The sequence below is a fragment of the Hippocampus bargibanti genome, linkage group LG16, assembly GCF_051943395.1.
Source record: "Hippocampus bargibanti isolate YZ-2025 linkage group LG16, ASM5194339v1, whole genome shotgun sequence".
NCBI classification, from domain to species: Eukaryota; Metazoa; Chordata; class Actinopteri; order Syngnathiformes; family Syngnathidae; genus Hippocampus; species Hippocampus bargibanti.
The window spans coordinates 15,700,505-15,724,445 of NC_142749.1; the positions used below are offsets into that span (position 1 = coordinate 15,700,505).

General features: G+C 42.0%; 1 protein-coding gene across 2 annotated transcripts in view; it reads left to right on the plus strand.

Moving 5' to 3' along the window:
• fryb (FRY microtubule binding protein b) overlaps positions 1 to 23,941 on the plus strand; it is a 44,634-nt gene that overhangs the window by 5,985 nt on the left and 14,708 nt on the right. Inside the window, exons 5-49 of one of the 2 annotated variants that reach the window (XM_089017624.1) lie at positions 214 to 304; positions 403 to 482; positions 1,575 to 1,655; positions 2,359 to 2,527; positions 2,609 to 2,701; positions 3,624 to 3,722; positions 4,338 to 4,439; positions 4,524 to 4,627; positions 5,375 to 5,483; positions 5,557 to 5,643; positions 6,314 to 6,618; positions 6,792 to 6,899; positions 7,332 to 7,572; positions 7,662 to 7,826; positions 8,391 to 8,477; positions 8,559 to 8,818; positions 9,060 to 9,249; positions 9,359 to 9,483; positions 9,746 to 9,803; positions 9,879 to 9,970; positions 11,065 to 11,237; positions 11,354 to 11,514; positions 11,589 to 11,699; positions 11,787 to 11,941; positions 12,587 to 12,686; positions 12,932 to 13,103; positions 13,218 to 13,480; positions 13,599 to 13,745; positions 14,858 to 15,026; positions 15,115 to 15,205; positions 15,278 to 15,351; positions 16,425 to 16,575; positions 16,861 to 16,964; positions 17,580 to 17,671; positions 17,757 to 17,850; positions 17,930 to 18,149; positions 18,432 to 18,583; positions 19,389 to 19,576; positions 19,664 to 19,758; positions 20,316 to 20,514; positions 20,581 to 20,802; positions 21,491 to 21,689; positions 21,757 to 21,854; positions 22,736 to 22,906; positions 22,984 to 23,124. In XM_089017624.1, coding sequence (XP_088873750.1) covers positions 214 to 304; positions 403 to 482; positions 1,575 to 1,655; positions 2,359 to 2,527; positions 2,609 to 2,701; positions 3,624 to 3,722; positions 4,338 to 4,439; positions 4,524 to 4,627; positions 5,375 to 5,483; positions 5,557 to 5,643; positions 6,314 to 6,618; positions 6,792 to 6,899; positions 7,332 to 7,572; positions 7,662 to 7,826; positions 8,391 to 8,477; positions 8,559 to 8,818; positions 9,060 to 9,249; positions 9,359 to 9,483; positions 9,746 to 9,803; positions 9,879 to 9,970; positions 11,065 to 11,237; positions 11,354 to 11,514; positions 11,589 to 11,699; positions 11,787 to 11,941; positions 12,587 to 12,686; positions 12,932 to 13,103; positions 13,218 to 13,480; positions 13,599 to 13,745; positions 14,858 to 15,026; positions 15,115 to 15,205; positions 15,278 to 15,351; positions 16,425 to 16,575; positions 16,861 to 16,964; positions 17,580 to 17,671; positions 17,757 to 17,850; positions 17,930 to 18,149; positions 18,432 to 18,583; positions 19,389 to 19,576; positions 19,664 to 19,758; positions 20,316 to 20,514; positions 20,581 to 20,802; positions 21,491 to 21,689; positions 21,757 to 21,854; positions 22,736 to 22,906; positions 22,984 to 23,124 — 6,388 coding nt within the window. The remainder of the gene's footprint in view (positions 1 to 213; positions 305 to 402; positions 483 to 1,574; positions 1,656 to 2,358; positions 2,528 to 2,608; positions 2,702 to 3,623; positions 3,723 to 4,337; positions 4,440 to 4,523; positions 4,628 to 5,374; positions 5,484 to 5,556; positions 5,644 to 6,313; positions 6,619 to 6,791; positions 6,900 to 7,331; positions 7,573 to 7,661; positions 7,827 to 8,390; positions 8,478 to 8,558; positions 8,819 to 9,059; positions 9,250 to 9,358; positions 9,484 to 9,745; positions 9,804 to 9,878; positions 9,971 to 11,064; positions 11,238 to 11,353; positions 11,515 to 11,588; positions 11,700 to 11,786; positions 11,942 to 12,586; positions 12,687 to 12,931; positions 13,104 to 13,217; positions 13,481 to 13,598; positions 13,746 to 14,857; positions 15,027 to 15,114; positions 15,206 to 15,277; positions 15,352 to 16,424; positions 16,576 to 16,860; positions 16,965 to 17,579; positions 17,672 to 17,756; positions 17,851 to 17,929; positions 18,150 to 18,431; positions 18,584 to 19,388; positions 19,577 to 19,663; positions 19,759 to 20,315; positions 20,515 to 20,580; positions 20,803 to 21,490; positions 21,690 to 21,756; positions 21,855 to 22,735; positions 22,907 to 22,983; positions 23,125 to 23,941) is intronic. The other variant, XM_089017626.1, reaches the window with a different exon arrangement.

The window sequence follows — 23,941 nt, forward strand, 5'->3', positions numbered from 1 at the left end:
GAATTCATATTTTAGCTTTTAATACTACAGTACTAATATTTGTCATTTACAATGAATCTAGAAAGGCGCTTATAAATTAAATGTATTATTATTATTATTATTATTATTATTATTACTATAATTGTTGTTGTTGTTGTTGTTGTTATTATTATCCCTCCCAATTTCTTTATGTATTTCTTTATTTATTTAGTTATTTATATGTAAACTTTTCAGTGATGAACAGCAGAAGGACTACTTGCTGGAGCGGAGGGATCTGGCCATCGACTTCATCTTTTCGCTTGTGCTCATCGAAGTTTTGAAGCAGGTGAGTGTGTGCACGCCTGCATCCATGTCACACCGAAGTGAACGCGGTTCATCTCACTCCACCACCCCAATCGACTCCCCTCCCCCGTCTACCTTCAGATCCCGCTACATCCCCTGCTGGATGGACTCATTCAGGAAGTGATCAACTTGGCCTTCAAACACTTCAAATATAAGGAAGGGTAAGGGACTGAGAGAGTCAACTACTACCAAAAGGACATACCGTATTTTCGGGTGTTTAAGGCTGCAATGAATGTTGTATTTTCAAACTTTTTCCATATATAAGGCACACCCGACTATAAGGTGCACCTTCAATGAATTGAAAACAAGTTTTCCAAGTATAAATACAGTAAAGTCTCGTTATATCGATATCGGATATATCGATAGTCCCGGTTATATCGATACTATTTCTATGCACACACGGAGAAAATTACATGCAAACAGGGTCGGATATATCGATAGTCCCGGTTATATCGATATTTTTTCGGACTCCCTTGAATATCGATATAACGAGACTTTACTGTATATAAATATAGAAAAATATTCCAAATACAGGGCACACCACATTATAAGGCGCTACAGTCGAAACTGGTGTTACGCGCTACTTCTTCTGCAGTGGCTGATGGAGTCAGTGGTTGCTGACATTAATTGCGAGACCTATTGTGGCTCAATATTACTTCACATATAAGGTGCACCGTCATATAAGGCGCATCTTTTGAAGAAAATCAAGGCTTTTGGGTGCGCCTTATGCACTGGAAAATACAGTACTCAATGTAAGTACGTTGACTAATATCACCCCCCTCTACAAATATATGATACCTTAGAGCACGGGTGTCAAAGTTGAGGCCTGGAGGCCAAATCCAGCCCGCCACATCATTTTATTCAGTCCGCGAAAGCAAATCAAGCACGTCAAGCGCCATGATACTTGCGAAAGTCCAAAACAAAATGTTTAATTGGTCCATGTAAACCACAAAAACAGTCATTATTTTTTACTTCAAATTTGAAAACGAGTTATTCATTATGTTGTTGTGTGCAATGTATATAATATGTGGAGATGATGAAACATCTCCACATATTATAACGTAACTACGATGTGGCCCGTGACAAATATGAGTTTTACACTACTGCCTTAAAGTTCCGGTAAAGCCTGCATTGGCCCGATTCTGAAACCCGGAACTGATACTCAACCCAACCCTACTTGAAATACCATCCTCCTAATTTCCTGTATATGCACCAAAATGGAGAACATTGTGCTGATCCAAAGTGTGTCTCAGGTATCTCGGACCCAACACTGGCAACATGCACATCGTGGCGGACCTCTACGCGGAAGTGGTGGGAGTGGTGGCTCAATCGAGGTACCGTACTGTTAACTTTGAAATACTTTTGCTGTGTATTATTTACATAAAACACGTGTATTCGTTTCTGCTAGTCTGCTGTTTATGTGTTTGTATACCCCCCCCCCCCCGGTTCCCCCTCCGCCCTCATGACTACTGCACTGTTAAGTCCAGCGCGTGCGTGCCCACATATACACATTCCCTTTTCCACACACCCACGCCCACCTTCACCCATCCTCCGCATGCCTTTCTAAATATAGCTCGGCGCCGCCATGTTGATACACATCTCTAACGTTTTGTCCGTCATAAACATCGCAAACTCAACAAAGTACGGATGAAAAATTCCCCACATGCCAAGTACAGTAGGTGCGGAATGTACTTTTTTTGGGGGATGACAGTATTTAGTTTTTTTGTCAATAATGGTAAATTAGTCAAGAAAAAAAAGATTCTAAAGCCTTGTTGGACATGGCAAAGTGAATGAATGAAGGCACATGAAAAGGCACATATACAGTAAAGTCTCGTTATATCGATATTCAAGGGAGTCCGAAAAAATATCGATATAACCGGGACTATCGATATATCCGACCCTGTTTGCATGTAATTTTCTCTGTGCGTGCATAGAAATAGTATCGATATAACCGGGACTATCGATATATCCGATATCGATATAACAAGACTTTACTGTAATTACATAATTTTGAATATCTTTTTCTTCCCCTTCGAGGTTCCCGGCCGTGAGGAAGAAGTTCATTTCTGAGTTGAAAGAACTCCGTCAGAAGGAGCAAAGCCCCTACGTCCTGCAGTCCACCATCAGCCTCATCATGGGGCTCAAGTTCTTCCGTATCAAAATGTATCCGGTGGAGGACTTTGAGGCCTCTTTTCAGTTCATGCAGGTAACAATTAGAAAAACCCGTCCGACGTGGAACTTGAGGTGAGCGAACTCATTTCTTCTGCTATGCTGCCGTGTACTTTAGGAATGTGCGCAGTATTTTCTGGAAGTGAAAGATAAGGACGTTAAGCACTCGCTCGCCGGACTCTTTGTCGAGATTCTCGTACCTGTTGCTGCTGTAAGTCACCACATTAGTGAGAATTCATTTGCTGTGAATAAGGCCTGCTTTTTATTTTATTTATTTATTTATTTATTTATTTATTTATTTATCTATTTATCTATCTATTTATTTATTTATTTGCATATGCATTTATTTATTTATGCATGTATTTATGTGTGTATGTATTTATTTATGTATGCATGTATTTATTTATTTAAATCAATCTATGCTAGCAACATATATATTTGCTATTTATTGCCTATCTATTAGCTATGTTGCTGGCTCGCTAGCTATCTAGCTAGTTATTGTTTCGCTATCTAGCTATCTAACTGGCTAGGTAGCTATCTATTAGCGACTGTATCCTGTGACTGTAAAGTGACCTTGAGAGTTTTGAAAGGTGCTTATAAATGAAATGTATTATTATTATGACTGTATCTATTAGCTAGCTAGCTATGTAACTGTCTGTTTGCTATCTGTTAGCTGTCTAGCTAGCTCGCTATCTAGCTAGCTATTGATTAGCTATCTAGTTGGTTAGGTAGCTATCTATTAGCGACTGTATCCTGTGACTGTAAAGTGACCTGGAGAGTTTTGAAAGGTGCTTATAAATGAAATTTATTATTATTATTACTGTATCTATTAGCGAGCTAGCTAGCTTTCTATCTATTTGAGTTACTTCCGCGTTGAGGCGCGTGTGGCTGCCGCTACTCACCCACAGAAAAGCTTATCCTGTGACTGTAAAGTGACCTTGAGAGTTTTGAAAGGCGCTTAGAAAACTAATGTATTATTATTATTATTATTATATAGTGACAGATATATAAATCCTTTTGACCTCGATGGTTACATAATCCAATTGATCCAGTGGTCAATTTGTTTTCAATGTTAAATGTAATGTATTATTATTATTTTGCTTGTTTAGTTTTTAATCATGTTTCTCCCGCAGACGGTGAAAAACGAGGTGAATGTACCGTGTCTGCGGAACTTTGTGGAAAGCTTGTACGACACCACATTGGACCTGTCCTCCAGGAAGAAGCACTCCCTGGTGAGAGCCCCCCCCCCACCCCCCACCTCATTAGCCGCAATTTCTGCGGCCACTTACTGCAACATGCAGACGCTTATCTCACGCCGGGTAGGAAGTCGTAGGAGGAGGTCCGTCAAATTAGTCTGCAATGCGATCGACTTTTAAACGGATGTTTGCACACACATTGCTTTACACTCATTGAAAAGTTTTTTTCCAATAGCAAAACAAATATTACTCAAAATCAATTCATGATTCCTGAATCGTTTATTTAAAACTCAAAACCAATGCGTGAAACCCTAATTTGAAACCGCACTTTGACACTTTAGTCCCATTTTGGAACGCGTAACTTGAAACTTTGGCTCCCATTGACTGTCAACTATGATGATGACAGTTGTCAAAGTTACATAATCCCTAAAATGAGGCCTCGGAGTGGCGTTTGTGGCATACTTTATGGCTACTTCTCACTGCCTTCCAACTGTCACTCCCAACAATTTGTTTCACTTTCTTTCAGCAACCCGCCCATCAACTATCTCCATAATTGTTTCTGTTGAAAGAAATGAGCTGCATTTCTGCTGTCAATGGCCCGACACTTCACGGGGTTGCAAATGTAACTTTTTGTGTGTGTCTGTGCATCAGGCGCTTTATCCTCTGGTGACGTGTCTGCTGTGCGTGAGCCAGAAGCAATTGTTCCTCAGCCGCTGGCATATTTTCCTCAACAACTGCCTATCCAACCTCAAGGTAACAAAAAAAAACCAACAACAAAACAACATGTTTTTTTGTGCCCCCTTATGTTTTTTGTTTATTGTTCAATTATGAATGCAGAACAAAGACCCCAAAATGGCCCGCGTGGCTCTGGAGTCACTCTACCGCTTGCTTTGGGTTTACATGATCCGAATCAAGTGTGAGAGCAACACTGCGACACAAAGGTGACCTTATACGCAGTCATGCGTATGTTTTATTTATTTATTTTTTAACTTCAAAATGGCGCCGCGTGATTGGCTGCCTTTACAGTAGCTCCTGTATTTTGTTTTTGCTGCTGCTGAGATGAATAATATGACAACACGAAGACACAGAGTCATTCATTCTATTATTGTTGTTGTGTAATTGTGTCATGATGATCATTTTATGTTACTTCCGGGTTGAGTGAACGCTGGCGCGTGTGGCTGCCGCTGCTCACACACAGAAAAAATATCCTGTGACTGTAAAGTGTTCTTGAGAGTTTTGAAAGGCGCTTATAAATGAAATGTATGATTATTATTATTAATAAAGGTACATCTAATCTAATCTAATTAATTTCAATGTCTCCCGCACATAAAATACAGGTAACATGTGACTTACGACCAGCTCGACTTACGACCACCCGTACTTACGACCACGCGTACGATCATTTTGGCTAGCCAGCTAGCATCTCACTCTCGCACAGCAATCGACCGTGTGGTGGCACCATAGGAGGGAGTTTGCGAGTCATTTAGCCTCCAAGTCTCTATTCAACATTTTGAATGTATTTCAATTTACGACCATTTTGACTTACGACCGTTTGGTCGGAACGGAACTCGGTCGTCAATCGGATGTTACCTGTAATTTAAAAACAACACCAAACTAAGTCAAAAGTGCCCCTGTACCTTTTATTTGTATATTTGTAACAACTTCCCTGCTTTGTGCTTCACCCACAGTCGCCTGACGTCCATCACCTCCACTCTCTTCCCCAAGGGGAGCCGCAGCGTCGTCCCCCGAGACATGCCCCTCAATATCTTCGTCAAGATCATCCAGTTTATCGCGCAGGTGCGTTGGACATCCTGAAAGTCGCCAACGATATTACTACCGTGTTTGTGTTTCAACACCTGTTTGTGCTCAGGAGAGGTTGGATTTTGCTATGAAGGAGATTATATTTGATCTTCTGAGTGTGGGGAAGCCTGCCAAAGCCTTCAGTCTCAACCCAGAGGTATGTCTTGCTTTTTATTGGACAGATAGTCCTCTGTTTTTCACTAAGAAAGGCACAATTGGTACACGATTAGTCAGCGCAGAGCCCCGATGCGTATGTGGAACTGACGCGGCTTGGAATTGAAGCGGATTTACATGGGACAGGAGATTTCTTTTTGTCAATAGATGCTACAGCTTCGTGTTTGCTTTTCAACATTTAGCTTGTAGCAGACGTGCACATTTTACTATGACGTCCTTGATCCACTGGTGAAAAGGACACTTTGATCATCTCCTCTTTCATTTAGAACTGCTTCATACAACAAAAAGGGTGCAGAAAGTGCTTTAGATTGTCTTTGTGTTGTCATATTATCTTATTTTTGTTGTTGTTTTCACTTCAAGATGGCGCCTTTCCAGCAGCTCCTGTATTTTTGTTTTCTACTTCTTCCTTTCCTTTCCTCTTCCTTGCATAACTTTGCTGCTGTGAAATGTAAATTTCTCCACTGCGAGGCAGGCTAATGAAGGCTAATCCAATCCAATAAACAGTAATAGGGATGTACAGATTACAGTCGAGGGCTCACAGGTTTGCTTACTGTGGAAAATATTCCATTAAACTATTTTCTACATCTCTGGGTTGACATCTCTTTTATGATTATAACAACAATTGTCAGAAATTCATCTCTCTCCCACCTCAGCGTATGAACATCGGCTTGCGAGCTTTCCTGGTCATCGCCGATGCCCTCCAGCAGAAAGATGGCGAGCCTCCCATGCCCAACACGGGTGCCACGCTGCCTTCGGGCAACTCCCTGAAGAAAAAGAAGACCTACCTCAGCAAAACCCTCACAGAGGAGGAAGCCAAACTCATCGGCATGTCTTTGTATTACTCGCAAGTGCGCAAGGCCTTGGATAATATTCTAAGGCACTTGGACAAGGAAGTAGGACGCTGTATGATGCTCACAAGCGCGCAGATGCTGAATAAAGAACCGGAGGACATGATAACGTATGTGACGTCATATATGTTTCTTCTTTTTTTTTTTTATTACAGTTTACGATGATTGAATGTAAAATAAATTAGCAATATATTTCCAAGTGTGAAATGTAATTGACATTGCAGTCTCTTTTTATTCATTTGTATACATTAATGGAATAATTTTTGCTCTTTATAATAACTAGGGGGGAAAGGAAGCCTAAAATTGACCTATTCCGGACGTGTGTCGCCGCCATCCCTCGTATACTCCCTGACGGAATGTCCAAACCTGAGCTCATTGATCTTCTCTCACGGTGAGCTGTGTGCCTGTTTGTGATTTGTATCCATTTTTTGGAGTATGTCTTTCCATGAAAATTTAAAAATAACAACATCTAATTGTTGATCCTACACATAAATTGGAAACTAATGCTAGCACTATCTAGCTAGCGATCTGCCTATCTAGCTAGCTCTAGATTTGCTATCTATTAGCTACCTAGCTGGCTATCTATTTGCTATATAGCTAGCTATTAGCTATCCATATGCTTGCTAGCTAGCTTTCTATCTATTTGAGTTACTTCCGGGTTGAGTGAACGCTGCCGCTGCTCACCCCCAGAAAAACTGATCCTGTGACTGAAAGTGACCCTGAGAGTTTTGAAAGGCGCTTAGAAATGAAATGTATTATTATTATTATTATTATTATTATTACAAGTTGGAAACTAATTTCTCCTCATGTCATCTTCCCTCAGACTCACAGTACACATGGACGATGAGCTGCGTCTTATTTCCCAGAATTCCCTTCAGAGTCTCTTGTTGGATTTCTCCGACTGGAGGGAAGACGTCCTTTTCGGTTACACGCACTTCTTGTTGCGTGAAGTCCAAGACACCCAACAAGGTCTTCAGGATGCGTCGATAAAGCTACTGCTTCAGCTGCTCACTCAGTGGAGGCTTGCTTTACAGCTCCAGGGCAAGATGCGTGGTGGTGTGGAGGTTCGTCTTTCACTTCCTGTCTCCATAAGAGCGTAATTTGGAAGAAATATTTTTTTTTCATCCATTTTGTCTCCACGCATATTCCTCAGGCAAGCCCCAGAATGTCTGAACGTAGCCCACACTGCTCAGTGCTCCATGCCGTGGAAGGTCTGGCTTTGTTGCTGCTCTGTTCGTGTCAGATAAGCACTAGGAAGCTAGCGGTTGGCGTGCTCAGAGAGATTCGATGCCTGTTCACCGCGCTCGGACACGCTGAGGTACACCGCGTACACAAATCTATTCACTTCATATTGTCCTCTTGCCTTTTATATCTTCCCTTTTTTGACCGCCTTAACTCATTCACTGCCAGACGATGCGCAAAAATGTTTGTACTCCAGTGCCAGGGTTTTTGTCATTTTCAATCAAATTGCAGGACCCACAGAATATTGAGTTTTAGGACTACATAAACATTCAATAAAGCGCTAGAAACCTTGGACTCTTTTCTTTCGTCAGAAAAAAAGAGTTAATTCCTAAGTTAAATGGATCTGGAGTTATCTGAGTTTGAAATGGGGGCAGCTGTACAAAATACAATACATCCATTATGTAGCGTTTTAACAACAGCTGAAGCTGTAATAAAGCGCTAAGATGGACAAAAGGTAAATGCTGCCCCCTCGTGGAAGGGAAAATATTGCCAGAGGTCTGATCAGCACTTTATCGAGAAAAAAAAGAACACATTCGGGAATGGCAGCGAATGAGTTAATCTTGAAGACACCATTCCTTCGTCTCTTCAACATTCCCAAAAGTCTGGCTGAACTGAAAAAAACATGTTTTCTGTCCTTCAGGATGACGACAAACCCATGATCGAAGTCATGGACCAGCTGAGTCCGGCTGTGATGGACAGCTTTGTCCACGTGGCCATTTCCGACTCCGTATGTAACATTTTGGACCACCACCTTCATCATCGTCTTCCTACCTTTCACCTTTCACTCTGAACCCTTTTCTCTCTGCAGTCCACGTTACCCATGAGCCATCACGTGGACCTACAGTGGCTAGTGGAGTGGACGGCGCGACTGGTGAGCAGCTCCTATGACGTGAAGAGCCCCAGCCACGTGTGGATCTTCGCCCAGTGCCTGAAGGACCCCTGGGTCTTGTGCCTGCACATTTTCCTGCGCCAAGAGCACCTTCCAAAGCACTGCCCCGTGGCCCTGGGCTACGCTTGGCCCTACGCCTTCACGCGGGTGCAGCTTCTGCTGCCGCTCGTCGACCCCAAGTAAGTACACTTGGAGATCAGTAGACAAGGAAGTAATTGGAAGAAGTTCAGAAGAAGTTCCTAACAAAACATTGCCAGAGGTCTGACCGAAGCTTCAAATGCACCCCTTCCTACAAGAAAAAACAAAACCCGAACAAATTCAGGAATGGCGCTCCACGTCATCTTTCCAATTCCTGAATAAATTCAGGAATGGCAGTGAATGAGTTAAAGTGCGCTTATTCTTCTTTTCTTGTTCACACAGCAGCCCAGTGAACGCAAAAAAGACCAGCACGGCCAGCTCCGCCGACAATTCCATGTCCCTGTGGCGAAACTACCTCATCCTTTGTCTCGGGGTGGCCAAACCCAGCATCATGTCGCCGGGACACCTCAGAGCGTCCACGCCTGAGATTATGGCCACCACACCTGACGGCAGCGTCACTTATGATAATAAGGTATGCGCTTAGACTTCCCATACTTGCTACTATTGGCACGGCAAACCAGTAAATCAATCATATTGTTTATTTTATTTTATTTTTTTATCGCCAATTTTGGGGGAAATAGGTGATAGGCACGCCATCAGTCGCCTGGCTACTCAAGCAGCTCGTTCCACTGATGAGAGCGGAGAGTCTGGAAATCACAGAGTCTCTGGTGCTGGGCTTCGGTTGCACAAACGCACTCGTCTTCAGGTATGGCGCCGAGTAGGGCTGGGCACAAAAATCAATTATATTGATGCTTTGATGCTTGCTGTTTGTCTGGATACTCAAAGGTACATTAACCTTCTTTCCATGTAAGGAGAGGATAAATGACTGTAAAACAGGCCAAACGTAAATACTCATTTGTTTTTTCTGCAATTAAACATGTTAAGGGAAAGGTTAGAAATTGAATTCTGCGAAGTATATCGACCAGCCCTGGTGTACTTTTCTCTCATCTTGCTATATGTTTTTCCAGGGAGCTCATGGAAGAACTCCATCCCCTCATGAAGGAGGCGCTGGAACGGCGACCCGAGGTATAAGAAGATGAAGAAGCTCTAGTTACCCTCAGGCGAAACTGACTCCACAATGACATTTGAAATGACTTTCAGAACAAGAAACGACGTGAGAGGAGGGATCTTCTCAGGCTGCAGCTGCTTAGAATCTTCGAACTGTTGGCCAACGCGGGTGTTATCAGTGACAGGTGCAGTCAAAACAATAACACAGACTGATACCATATCTGTATGAGATGAAATTATATGTTACTAAATTCGTCCCAAGTGTCAAATGACCGTGTGATTTGTTTTCGGTACTCCGGTTCTTCTTTAATTACAATACAATACCACATTTATTATACATAAAATAAGGTATATTTTGGGTAGTTTTAAGGCTTATTTAGTACAAAATAATGTTTTATGGGGACCTGGAAACGGATTGTTCTCATTTTTAATGGTTTCCTATGGGAATTTTTTGTTTGGAAGACACACTTTTCGCCTTAAACACACTTTCTGGGAACCAATTAAGTTCGTAAGCTGAGGTATCACTGTATGACATTAACTCATTCGCTGCCAGACATGTGCAAAAATATGTCCACTCCTGTGCCAGGGTTTTTGTCATTGTCACTCGAATTGCGATCCACAGAATATTCCGTTTTAGGACTACATAAACATTCAATGCAGCGTAAGAAACCTTCATAATAATAATAATAATAATAATAATTAAAAAAAAATAAAATAATAATAATAATAATAATACATTTCATTTCTAAGCGCCTTTCAAAAACTCTCAAGGTCACTTTAAAGTCACAGGATAAGTTTTCAGTGGGTGAGCAGCGGCAGCCACACGCACCAACCTTCACTCAACCCGGAAGTAACTCAAATAGATAGAAAGCTAGCTACCTTGCTAGTAGAGAGCTAATAGATAGATAGCTAGCCAGCTAGAGAGCTAATAGATAGCCAGCTAGATAACCAATAGATAGCTAATAGATAGCTTAGTCTCTCTTCTTTCATCAGAAAAAAATAGTTAACATCTAAATTTTATGGGTCTGGTGTTATATGAGCATGGAATGAGGGTGGCTGTCCAAAATACAATGCAAACATATTGGTTCACATAGCGCTTTAACAACAGCTGAATCTGGAACAAAGCGCTAACATGGAGAAAAAGGGAAATGCTGCCCCATTGTGAAAGGGAAATATATTGCCAGAGGTCTGGCCAGCGCTTTATCGACATCCAAGATTACCCTTCCATTGCGGCACCATGTTGCATCTGTAAAAGTGACATCTTTCCATCACTGTGCAGCACCAACGGAGCACTGGAGCGCGATTCCCTGGCGCTGGGGGCTTTGTTCCTGGAGTACGTGGACTTGACGCGGATGCTCCTGGAGGCGGAGAATGAAAAGGAAATGGACGTACTTAAAGATATCAGAGCTCACTTTAGCGGCATGGTGGCTAACCTGATCCAATGCGTGCCCGGTGAGTCATACAGTAAAACCACAAGTACACAAAAAAGAAATAGGAAAGATACATTGCTAAATAAATATCGCTATCATTCTCATTCTGCATATATATATATATATATGTGTGCGTAGTCCAGCACCGTCGCCTCCTGTTCCCCCAGCAGTCTCTCCGCCACCATCTCTTCATCCTCTTCAGCCAATGGGCCGGGCCCTTCAGCGTCATGTTCACGCCCTTGGACCGCTACAGCGACCGCAACCATCAGATCACCCGCTACCAGTATTGTGCTCTCAAGGTTAGCTTTGATGAGAAACCACAAATTCTTCTTCTTCTTCTCGTCCTCTATTGATGTTTTGTTCTCTCGCCCAGGCTATGTCCGCCGTCCTTTGTTGCGGTCCCGTGTTTGACAACGTGGGTCTGTCCACTGATGGCTACCTGTACAAATGGCTGGACAACATCTTGGCCTGTCATGACAAGCGGGTATGTTCGAGTGGTATCGGCGAAGCACTACTAATAATAGAACAAGTAGTGTTATTCTTCCTGACTTTGTACGTGGTCCCATCGTAGGTTCACCGTTTGGGCTGCGAGGTGGTGATTCTGCTGCTGGAGTTGAACCCGGACCAAAGTAACCTCTTCAACTGGGCTGTGGACCGTTGCTTCACCGGATCCTATCAGCTGGCATCCGGATGTTTCAAAGCCATCGCCACCGTATGCGGGAACAGGTACTGTCCTGGGTGCGCTTCTCAATGAAAACTTGTCATTATGTAATCATTCCTTTATTGTTGAAAAATAATAACAATAATAATAATATTACAAATAATAAAAAATGGCGGACCGGTAGTCGAGTGGTTAACACGCCGACTTCACAGTGGAGAAGTCATGAGTTACAATAGAGTGTGTTGAGTTTGCATGTTCTCCCCGGACCCGCGTGGGTTTTCTCCAGGTCCTCCGATTTCCTCCCATGTTCCAAAAACATGTTTGGCAGGCTGATTGATGAAAAATGGAAAATGGATGAATAATAATAATAATAATAATAATAATAATAATAATAATAATAATAATAATAATAATAATAATAATAATACGAATAAAATGCTAATAAAAATACTAATAATTAGACTAATAATAATATGAATATGAATAATACTAATGATGCTAAAAACACGACTAAAAATACTAATAAAAATATTAACAAAAACACAACTAAAAATACTAATTAAAATTCTAATAAAATACAAATAATTAGACTAGTAATTAGACTGATAATACTACTACTAATAATAATACTAATAATAATAACAAAGAATAATAATGAGTAGTAATAATAATACATATTTCTGACCATCTAAATCTTGTCAACTGGCTAGGAATTACCCGTGTGACCTGGTGACGCTGCTCAATCTAGTGCTGTTCAAGGCGTCAGACACCAGTAGAGAAATCTATGAGATCTCCATGCAGCTGATGCAGGTGTGTGTGCATTATCTTCTCCGCAATATCACAGCCATATATGATATACAGTAAAGTCTTGTTATATCGATATTCTCGGGAGTCTGAAAAAATATCGATATAACCGGACTATCGATATATCCGATCCTGCGGCATGTAAATTTTCTCCTTGCGTTCATAGAAATAGTATCGTAATAAGCAGTACTATCGATATAACCGATATCGATATAACGAGACTTTACTGTAATATGATATGATATGATCAGGTCTTGGAATCCAAGCTGTGTGCATACTCCAAGCGTCTGGTGGAGCAAAAGCCTGGTAACATCTTGTACGGGACACACGGGCCTCTGCCGCCTCTCTACAGCGTCAATCTGTCGCAGCTTTCCAATCAGCTAGCTAGCATGTACCCGGAACTCACGCTGCCTCTCTTCTCTGGTCAGTAAAACCCACGTCACAAATAATGTGGATGTAGTAGAAGAAGAAGAAGAAGTAATTGAAGAACAAGTGTGATGGTGCGGTCAATGTTCTGATATCTGTGTGGTGGCGCAGAGGTGAGCCAGCGCTTTCCGAGCACCCACTCCAACGGTCGTCAGATCATGCTGTCCTATCTGCTGCCATGGCTGGGTAACATGGAGCTGGTGGACACGGCACTTCTGCCCCCAGCTTCCAGTCCCTGCACTCCGGACGAGGAGGTATCGCGAGGTCCGGGCCCGAGTCTGGCGGGCGTGTCACTCTTCCTCAGGGGCAACGGCTGGGGCTCCCTGCAGGCCACCTCGCTGGTGCTCAACAACCTCATGTTCATGACGGCCAAGGTGGGATGTATAAGTATTAAAAAGTCACTTTTTTTGTCAAAATAAGTGGGCTTTTCTCAGCCAAACCATAAAAGATTCTGCTCTTTACAGTTTTTAAACACCTCTTTTATTGTCGTAGTACGGAGATGAGGTCCCCGGGCCGGAAATGGAGAGTGCTTGGAACGCTTTGGTGTCCAATGAACGCTGGAGCAATAACCTGAGAATCACCTTGCAGTTCCTAATCAGCTTGTGCGGAGTCAGCAGTGACACCACGCTCTTGCCTTATGTCAGTAAACACACTCAATTTTCAAAACATATCATATCGTCATAGTAGAACATTTGTTGTCTGAAGCTGAGCCACGATTGGTTGTTATCAGACCTCTAAGCCGCTATGATGTCATTTTCAGTCAACAGCAAGTGGCAAAATGATCCAGTGGGACATACGCAGGGTGGATTTGGCTGATAACTTATATTTTTCAATACTTTTTTTTAACTCATTCACTCCCGGCCGATGTTCAAAAATGTGTCCACTCCAGTGCCAGGGTTTTTCACTCAAATTACAAGGCCTACAGAATACAGGTAACATCCGACTTATGACCAGGTTCCGACCAAACGATCGTAAGTCGAAATGGTCGTAAGTCGAAATACATTCAAAATGTAGAATAGAGACTCGGAGGCTAAATGACTCGCAAACTCCCCCGTCTGGTGCCATCACGCAGTCAATTGCTGTGCGAGAGTGACATGCTAGCTGGCTGCCCAAAATTGTTGTACGCGTTGCGGTGCCAGGCGTAGGGTTAAAATTTTAAAAATAGGGTCTGGAGGTCATGGTCGTAAGTACGGGTGGTCGTAAGTCGAGCCAGTCGTAAGTCGGATGCTACCTGTATTGAGTTTTGGGACTACATAAATATTCAATACAGCTTAAGAAACCTTAGACTATCTTCTTTCATCAGAAAGAAGAGTTAATTCCTAAGTTATCTGGAGTTATCTGAGCTCGAAATGGGGGCGACTGTACAAAAGGCAAATGCAGACCCCTCGTGGGAGGGAAAAATATTGCTAGAGGTCTGACCAGTGCTGTGCAAGAATAAACAAACCCGACCAAATTCGGGAACGGCGCTCCACGTCATGCTTTTAAATTCCTGAATAAATTCGGGAATGGCTGTAAATGAGTTAATGGGGCTGGATAGAACATATTCGATTCAGGAAAATTTGGTGGTTGACTTCCCCTTGAATACAGTAGTGTGTAGTAGAAGACGAGTAAAAGAGGAAGTCATGAAATGTTGTCATAACCAATAGTCGCTGCAGTTTGGTGCTATAGTTTTGGCCACTGTCAATCCAAAGACTCACAGCAGAGACAACCAAAAAAACGGTGTTGCTGACAACCAGCGTTTGTGTTCCCAGATCAAGAAAGTGGTGATCTACTTGTGTCGTAATAACACCATCCAGACCATGGAAGAGCTCTTATTTGAGCTTCAACAAACCGACCCCGTCAACCCGGTGGTGGTGCATTGCGACAACCCGCCTTTCTACCGATTTGCCGCCAGCAACAAGGCACCCACCTCGCAGACGGGTGAGACCCAACGCCCATCTTCTTTGCCTTCCTGCGTGATGGTTGGATATGACATTTAGTGCCTTTGTTCATGTGTGTGCGTACGTAGGTACCACATCCAGCAGTAACACGGTGGTGGTGGTACCGGACAATTTAGGAGATACAGATGAAAGCAAACTGGTCAGAGACAGTGAAGAGCGGTCAGTATTCATCTTTTTTTTTTAAATCATTAACATGTACGTGTTAGCATGATATTAACGTGTGGATTACAGCAGGGCCAGGGCGCACAACAGGCTCGAATCCCGCTATAGCAACAGCTCAGGAGGTTCCTATGAGGATGAAAAAAGTAAGTCGTCTTCTTAGATCAGACCATATATAGAACATGTATGCAGATCAGCCACTTTATCAACTCATTCACTGCCATTCCCGAATTGATTCGGGAATTGAAAAGCATGACGTGGAGCGTCATTCTCGAATTTGTTCTGGTTTTGGTTTTTCATGCTTGGGTGTTGATAAATCGCTGGCCATGGCCTCTGGCAATGTTTTTTTTTTCTTTTCCACAAGGGGGCAGCATTTGCCTTTTGTCCCTGTTAGCACTTTGTTACAGATTCAGCTGTTGTTAAAGCGCTATATAAATCAATATGGATTGTATTTTGTACAGCCGCCCTCATTTCAAGCTCATATAACTCCAGACCCATATAACTTAGGAATTATGTAACTTTTCTTCTGATAAAAGAAGAGAGTCTAAGGTTACTTACACTGCATGACGTCGAGCGCCATTGCCGAATTTGTTCGAGTTTTGTTTTTTCGTGTTTGGGTGCTGATAAAGCATTGGCCATGGCCTTTGGCAATGTTTTTTCCCTTCCACAAGGGGGCAGAATTTACCCTTTTTTCCATGTTAGCACTTTGTTGCATCTTCAGCTGTTGTTAAAGCGCTACAATATGTATGGACTGCATTGCATTTTGTATAGCCACCCTCATTTTAAGCTCATATAACTCCAGACCCATATAATTTAGGAATTAACTCTTTTTTTTCTGATGAAAGAAGTGAATCTTAGGTTTCTAATGCTCTATTGAATATTTACGCAGTCCTAAAACTCTATATTCTGTGGGTCCTGCAATTTGAGTGAAAATGACAAAAACCCTGGCACTGGAATGGACACATTTTTGCACATCGTTTGGAAATGAATGAGTTAAGTACACATGTTTTATTTCAAGGCAACCAATACAAGAGCTTTAACAAATCCAATTCAAATTTTAATTATCACGCTGGCGTATGTGGCTGCCGCTGCTCACCCGCAGAAAAAATATCCTGTGACTGTAAAGTGTCCTTGAAAGTTTTGAAAGGCGCTTATAAATGAAATGTATTATTATTATTATTATGATTATTATTATTTGTATTGTAACGTCCTTCCCCAGCTGACCCTCTGCCGCCGTACGCCGCCTGGCTTCTGAGCGTACTGGAGATAAACCGACCACAGCCATTGCCCATGCCCATCAATGGCGGCTGCTGGGCGCCGTTAGTGGATTACCTGCCCGAGACCATCACACCCAGGGGACCCCTGCACAGGTACGTGTGACAAAAATCGAGGATGAAACCCGGTCAGATATTTGTTTCTGCTCGGAACGTCGCCGGGTGTCAGCGTTACCTCAGAAAGCTGCTATATTCACACTGTGTAAAAAAGAATTTTTTTTAATCATAAAAAAAAATCACATTTTTATCTTATTATTACTATAATAATCTAGTCAGAGAGTTACGTATTACAATGAAAACATAAAAAAAAAAATTATTATGTTTACCCAGTGCTACATTTTGCATTTAATGAATCTTTGGTAACTCAAAAATGTGTTTTAGGTGTAATGTGGCCGTCATTTTCATGACGGAAATGGTGGTGGATCACAGCGTGAGGGAAGATTGGGCTTTGCACCTTCCCCTGCTGCTGCACGCGCTCTTCTTAGGTATGAACACACACACACACAAACACCATATCATCATTTTTGCCAACAAGAACCCAACACGGATATATAACAATGAGAAATACTGTCGCGGCTTGGAATTGAAGCGGATTTACATGAAACAGGAGATGTGAGACAATCTCTTTTCGTCAATGTATGCTTCGTGTTTGCTTTCAAACCGTATTTTATAACAGACGTGCACATTCCACCATGACGCCCCTGATCCACTGGTGAAAACGACGTTGTGAACCTCTCCTCTTTCATCTAGAACTGCTCCATACGACAAATAGGGTGCAGAATGTGTTAATGACTGTCTGACTTTTGTGTTGTCATTGTTGTTATTTTATGTTCTTTTGACTTCAAGATGGCGCCGCGAGAGTGGCTGCCTTTACAGCAGCTCCTGTATTTATGTTTTCTACTTCTTCTTTTCCTTTACCCTTCCTGTCATCACTTTGTTGCTGTGAAATGTAAATTTCTCCAGTGTGAGACTAATAAAGGCTAATATAATCGAATCTATGTATTCAGACATCAAATAAATGTGACAACAGAAGCCTTCAGCCATTTTATTTGAGGATGCCCATTATTAAGTGTGTCTTCATTTTTACGTGTCATCAACAGGCTTGGACCACTATAGGACGGAGGTATACGAGCACAGCAAGCGCCTCCTTCTGCATCTCCTCATAGCGCTATCGTGTAACAACAACTTCCAGGTGAGGGATGGAGGCTTACTTACTTACCTCCTCTCCCGCCTTCTACCTTCTTCTTCCACATCCTTATCTTGTAACCTCATTGCAGGTGATCGCCTCCGTGTTAATGTTAACCAGAGAGAGTGGTGACAACAAAACCCTGACCATTAAGTCCAGCTATCACGGCGACCATCAGCACTCAAGTAAGACCCTCCATGTCCATCTTTGGACCTTTGATCGCTAACTAATAACACCCCATGCTTGTTTCTCGCGAATGCACAGATGTGCCCGATTTCTTGCGGGACTGTCAGGCATCACCTATGGTCGATTCGGGCCTCGGTTCCACGTCCAACTCATCTTCGACTAGCTTGGGCGGCGGTAGCGCAGCGGGTAGCGTGGGCAACCTGCCGCTGGTTACGCCGGACGACCTGGAGGACCTGGAGGACGCGGCCCACGAGACGGACGAGAAGACCAACAAACTTATTGAGTTCCTTTCCACAAGGTACGTAGACTCGATTTAAGATACTTTTGAAGATTTTCTTATATGATAAAGTCTAATTTCCATTTGACAAAGTGAATCAGAATGCATTCAATAGTCCCACAATGGGGACATTTGCCTTGAAGCAAATGAAGCCTTTATTATTATTTTTAAACATTTTTGGTATTTTCCATTTGACCTGCTATATAAAATACATAAGGGGGGGGGGGGGGGGGGGGGGTCAAAAGTGCATGACCTTTCCCTTACCTAACGTGATATGTGGTGCTATCGGTGGCGGGTGTGCAGTGCCTGGAGTACTGTGTTGTTGTTGCTCAGAACTTTGGGGCCGCTGTGGGTGCACGAGGACATCACGCCCAAAAACCCCAATTCGAAGAGCACCGACCAGCTCTCCAACTTCTTACGCCACGTCATCTCCGTCTTCAAGGAGTCGAAGTCAGGTGAGGCTAGCCGTCTTTTTAAGTCATTTGTTGCCATTCCCGAATTTGTTCAGGTTTGGGTTTTTCTTGCGGGTGGTGCTGATAAAGCGCTGGTCAAACCTCTGGCAATGTTTTTCCCTTCCACGAGGGGGCAGAATTTACCTTTTGTCCCTGCTAGCACTTTGTGAAAGCTTTAGCTGTTGTTTAAAGCGCTATATAAATCAATATGGATTGTATTGTATTGTATTTTATACAGCCGCCCCATTTCAAGCTCTGATAACTCCGGAGGATCCATATAACTTAGGAATTAACTCTTTTTTTTCTGATGAAAGAAGATCGCCTAAGGTTTGTTTAGCTAAATTGAATGTTTATGTAGTCCTAAAACTCAATATTCTGTGGGTCCTGCAATTTGAGTGAAAATGACAAAAACCCTGGCACTGGAGTGGACACATTTTTGCACATTGTCTGGCACTGAATGAGTTAATGTCACAATTGCAATCCATCCTCGCGTTGAAAGCAATGTTGAGTAAAAAGGAAATAAGATATCCCCTTATAAGTTTAAAAATTGGTCCATGTAAACATTTGAGAGACTCCAAGCATTGAGCAGGCATAAGAATAATTATTGATTTATTGATTTACTGATTTATTTATGCGTTTATTTATTTATGCATTTATTAATGCATCTACAGAATTTATTTATGTATTATTCGTTTATTTGTTCATTCATTAATTTACTTATTTATTTATATTTATATTATATATAATATAATATTTATATTAAATATATTTATATTTTTATTTCTATATTCATTTATTTTTGGTGCAGATTTCCACCTGGAGCAGCAACTTAGCGACGTGGCGTTGCAGACGGCGTTGTGCAGCTCATCTCGTCACTACGCCGGCCGCTCTTTCCAAATCTTCCGGGCACTCAAGCAACCCATCAACAACCACGCCGTGTCCGATTTGGTCTCTCGCCTCGTGGAGGTGGTGGGCGAGCACGGCGACGAGGTGCAGGTAAGGTTATTTCCACTCCATGGAAGAAAGAAAAAGACTTTGCATGGCGTTTCTTTTTTTTTTTTTTCACGAGGTGTTTTGTGTCAGGGTTACGTGATGGAGGTTCTGCTTACGTTGGAATCGGTGGTGGTTAACCTGGCGGAGTGTCTGAAGAACAGCGACCTTATGGCGGCGCTAACCAGGTGAGCATCTGCTTTATACACCTTATGGACAAAATCATCACGCGCTAACCATGCGTATGGTAAATTCTAAAATCGACAAATAGGTCTGTATATGTATCTAAAACGCAATCTAACAAAAGAAATAGCTAATGAAATTCCCTCATATAGTCTGCTATTATTTTGAAAAGACTTTCCAAAATGCTTCCATGCTAACAGTTGTCACGCTATTTATAATCCATCTAGAACACAGGTGTCAAAGTCAAGGCCCGCGGGCCATATCCGGCCCGCCACATCATTTTTTTCGGCCCGCGAAAGCAAATTAAACTTGTTAAATTCCATGATGATTGCTAAAATCTGAGCCAAAATTTCATATTTTTGGATGTCAACCACAATAAAAGTCATTATTCTTGACTGCAGATTTGAAAACGAGTTATTCATTAATTTGCTGTGTGCTCTATATGTAATATTTGAAGGGATTTAAACATTCTAATGGGTTCCCCAAATTCATAACGGCCCTCGAGAGGAACCATAACTACAATGTGGCCCGCAGCAAAAAATGACTGACATCCCTGATCTAGAACATCATCACCTGACTTTGTGCTGAGCGACAAGTTGATGAACCGGAAGAGCACGGGCCAACTAAACTTTCCCGGTCCGGGTTTGGCGGGACTGTCGTCTCAGCGGCACCAACGCTCCTACTCGGTACCCAAGAAATTCGGCGAGTGCGGTTACCAGTCCAGTGACCCCCCTCGCAGTGCCACGCTGGACCGTATTCAGGTAAGAATGTTTGTTAAATTGTAAAAAAAGCTCATGAACATCGATCACATCATCATGTTTCGATAGGCCTGCAACAGTCACGGCCTAGCACGACTGGGGAGGAGCCCAGGATCCTGCACCTCGTCAACCAATCGCATCGATCCAAGCGTCCTGTCCGACCCCGCCCATGTTTCGCACCCGTCCTCCATACTGGCCACCGTTTTCTGGGTGGCTGTCTCACTCATGGAGTCGGACTTTGAATTCGAGTATCAGATGTCGCTACGCCTCGTGCACAAGCTCTTGTCCAAGGTAAGACAATGAAATATTAAAAATATATGGCAGCAAAAGAGTTTATATCACTGTTTTTTTTTCTTTTAAATAGAAACACAATTTCATAGAGTATCAAAAAGACTTGTTCGGTTTTCACTGACAATGTGTAAAAATGTGTCCACTCCAGTGCCAGGGTTTTTGTCATTTTTCACTCAAATTGCAGAACCCACAGAATATTGAGTTTTAGGACGACATAAACATTAAATGCAGCGCAAGAAACCTTAGACGCTCTGCTTTCATCGGAAAATTCATCGGAATTTTCATCGGAAAAAATAGATAATGCCTAAATTATATGGGTCTGGAGTTATCTGAGCTTGAAATGGGGGAGGCTGTACAAAATACAATACATACATATTGATTTATATAGTGCTTTAACAATAGCTGAAGCTGGAACAAAGCGCTAACATGGTCTAATGCTGCCCCTTTGTCGGAGGTAAAGCCAGATGTATAACAAGCGCTTTATCGGCACCCAAGCATGAAAAACCGAAACCCGAACAAATTCGGGAATGGCGCTCCACGTCATGCGTTTCAATTACATTTGGCGGTGAATGAGTTAAGAAACTTATATAAAAAAACAACTCTTCAATTGGCATCTAAATCAATAAAAAAATCTGTACATATTTTGAATGTATTTATTTTTTGGCTCTATATTAACCCATTTTCCCAGGTGCCTTTGGACCGGGCGGAGAACCGCGAGCGTTTGGAGAAACTCCAGGCTCAGCTGCGATGGAGCGGCTTCTCTGGGATCCAACAACTCTTACTGAAGGGCTTCACCTCCCAAGCCACCTCCGACCTCACCCTGCAGCTCTTCTGTCAGCTCACGCCCGTCTCTCGCGTACCCGTGGTGGACAGTTCGCAATCTTTGGGTAGGACTAAAACTGATAACCTGACAGTTTTTCTTCATGGTGGCACTAACCAGCGTTCGTTCGGTAGGTTTCCCACTCAACGTGCTGTGTCTGCTACCACACCTGGTGCAGCACTTTGGGCACCCAACGCAGTTCTGTAAGGAGAGTGCAGAGAGGATCGCACAGGTGAAGTCTACTATAAAAATGTTTTTTTTTAAAAGTCCTCAATTTTTACCAGTTTGCGTTTAGTCAGCATTTAATTAGTTTAGCTACCTATTTGCTGTCTATTAGCTGTCTAACTAGCTATCTGGCTATCTATGAGCTAGTTAGCTAACTTGATCTATTTGAGTTATTCCCGGTTGCTCACCGTTGCTGGCTACCTAGCTAGCTATCTATTTGCTGTCTAACTAGCTCGCTAGCTTTCTATTAGTCATCTATTAGCTAGCTAGCTAACTTAATCTATTTGAGTTACTCTCAATTGAGTGAACGCTGGCGCATGTGGCTGCCGCTGCTCACCCGCAGAAAAACGGATCCTGGGACTGTAAAGTGACCTTGAGAGTTTTGATAGGCGCTGATAAATATAATGTATTACAGTAAAGTCTCGTTATATCGATATTCAAGGGAATCCGAAAAAATATCGATATAACCGGGACTATCGATATATCCGACCCTGTTTGCATGTAATATTCTCCGTGCGTGCATAGAAATAGTATCGATATAACCGGGACTATCGTTATATCCGATATCGATATAACGAGACTTTACTGTATTATTATTATTATTATTATTATTATTATTATTATTATTATTATTATTACTATTATTATTACTATTATTATTATTATTGTTATGAAAATGACAGTTTAACAGTCTGTGTCTGTTCACCTCACATTGAACCCAGATTTTTCTGTGTTATGGGCCTTCTAAGCATGAAACTTTTAAATATAATAATGTCTATTATGTCTATTTTCTATCAGTTTATTTAAATAAGATTTGTTCTGTCATTTTTTTTCAAGAAAAGAAGTTCATTGAATGAATATTATTTCTGGTCCATCCTTTTTTGTCAGGTGTGTTTAGTAGAAAAGAACACCAAACTGTCCCACCTTGCCCACGTGATGACGTTATACAAGACACGTTCGTACACGCGGGACCCTTTCTCCTGGGTCAGCGTGGTGTGCCGCTATCTCCACGAAGCCTTTTCCGACATCACGCTCAACATGGTTACGTACATGGCGGAGGTGCGGTGCTCCTGTTTTTAAACGTGTGCTGCCGACCAATGACAAAATAATAATTTCACAATCATGTGTTGGGGCAGTTGTTGGATAAAGGCCTTCCCAGCATGCAACAGTCTCTCCTGCAGATCATCTACTGCTTGCTAAGCCACATGGACCTGAGTGCCGTGCATGTCAAGCAGTTCAACGCCGACGTCACCAAGACCATCGAAAAGTTTGTACAAGTGAGTGTTATTTTTTTTATTGAATTGATGAGTAAAAAAAATCATACAATATACTTGATTTTTTTCTGTATTACTGAAATTTTTAACTCATCTGTCTGTTGGAAATTATAAAATCATTTAACTCATTCACTGCCAAACAGTGTGCAAAAATGTGTCCACTTCAGTGCCAGGGTTTTTGTCATTTTCACTCAAATTGCAGGACCCACAGAATATTGAGTTTGAGGACTACTGTACATAAACATTCAATTCAGCAAAAAAAGAAAACCTTAGACTTTCGTCTTTCATCATAAAAAAAGACTTAATTCCTAAGTTATATGGGTCTGGAGTTATCTGAGGTTGAAATGGGGGTGTCTGTACAAAATACAAAAAAAGAGTTAATTCCTAAATTATATGGGTCTGGAGTTATATGAGCTTGAAATGAGGGCGGATGTCCAAAATACAATGCAATAGCATACAAAAGAGTTAATTCCTAAGTTATATGGATCTGGAGTTATCTGAGCTTGAAATGGTGGCGTCTATACAAAATACAATACAATATTGATTTATTTAGCGCTGTAACAACAGCTGAGGCTGTCACAAAGTGCTAACATGGACAAAAGGCAAATGCTGCCCCCCAGTGGAAGGGAAAAACATTGCCAGAGGTCTGACCAGTGTTTTATCGGCACCCTCCCGCAAGAAAAATCAAAACCCGAATAAATTCGGGAATGGCAGTGAATGAGTTCAAATATTTTAATAAGTATATTTCTTCTTTATTTTTACATTTTATAATCAGTCAAATTGACCAGCAACTTAACAGGAAAATTATTACACCGTATGT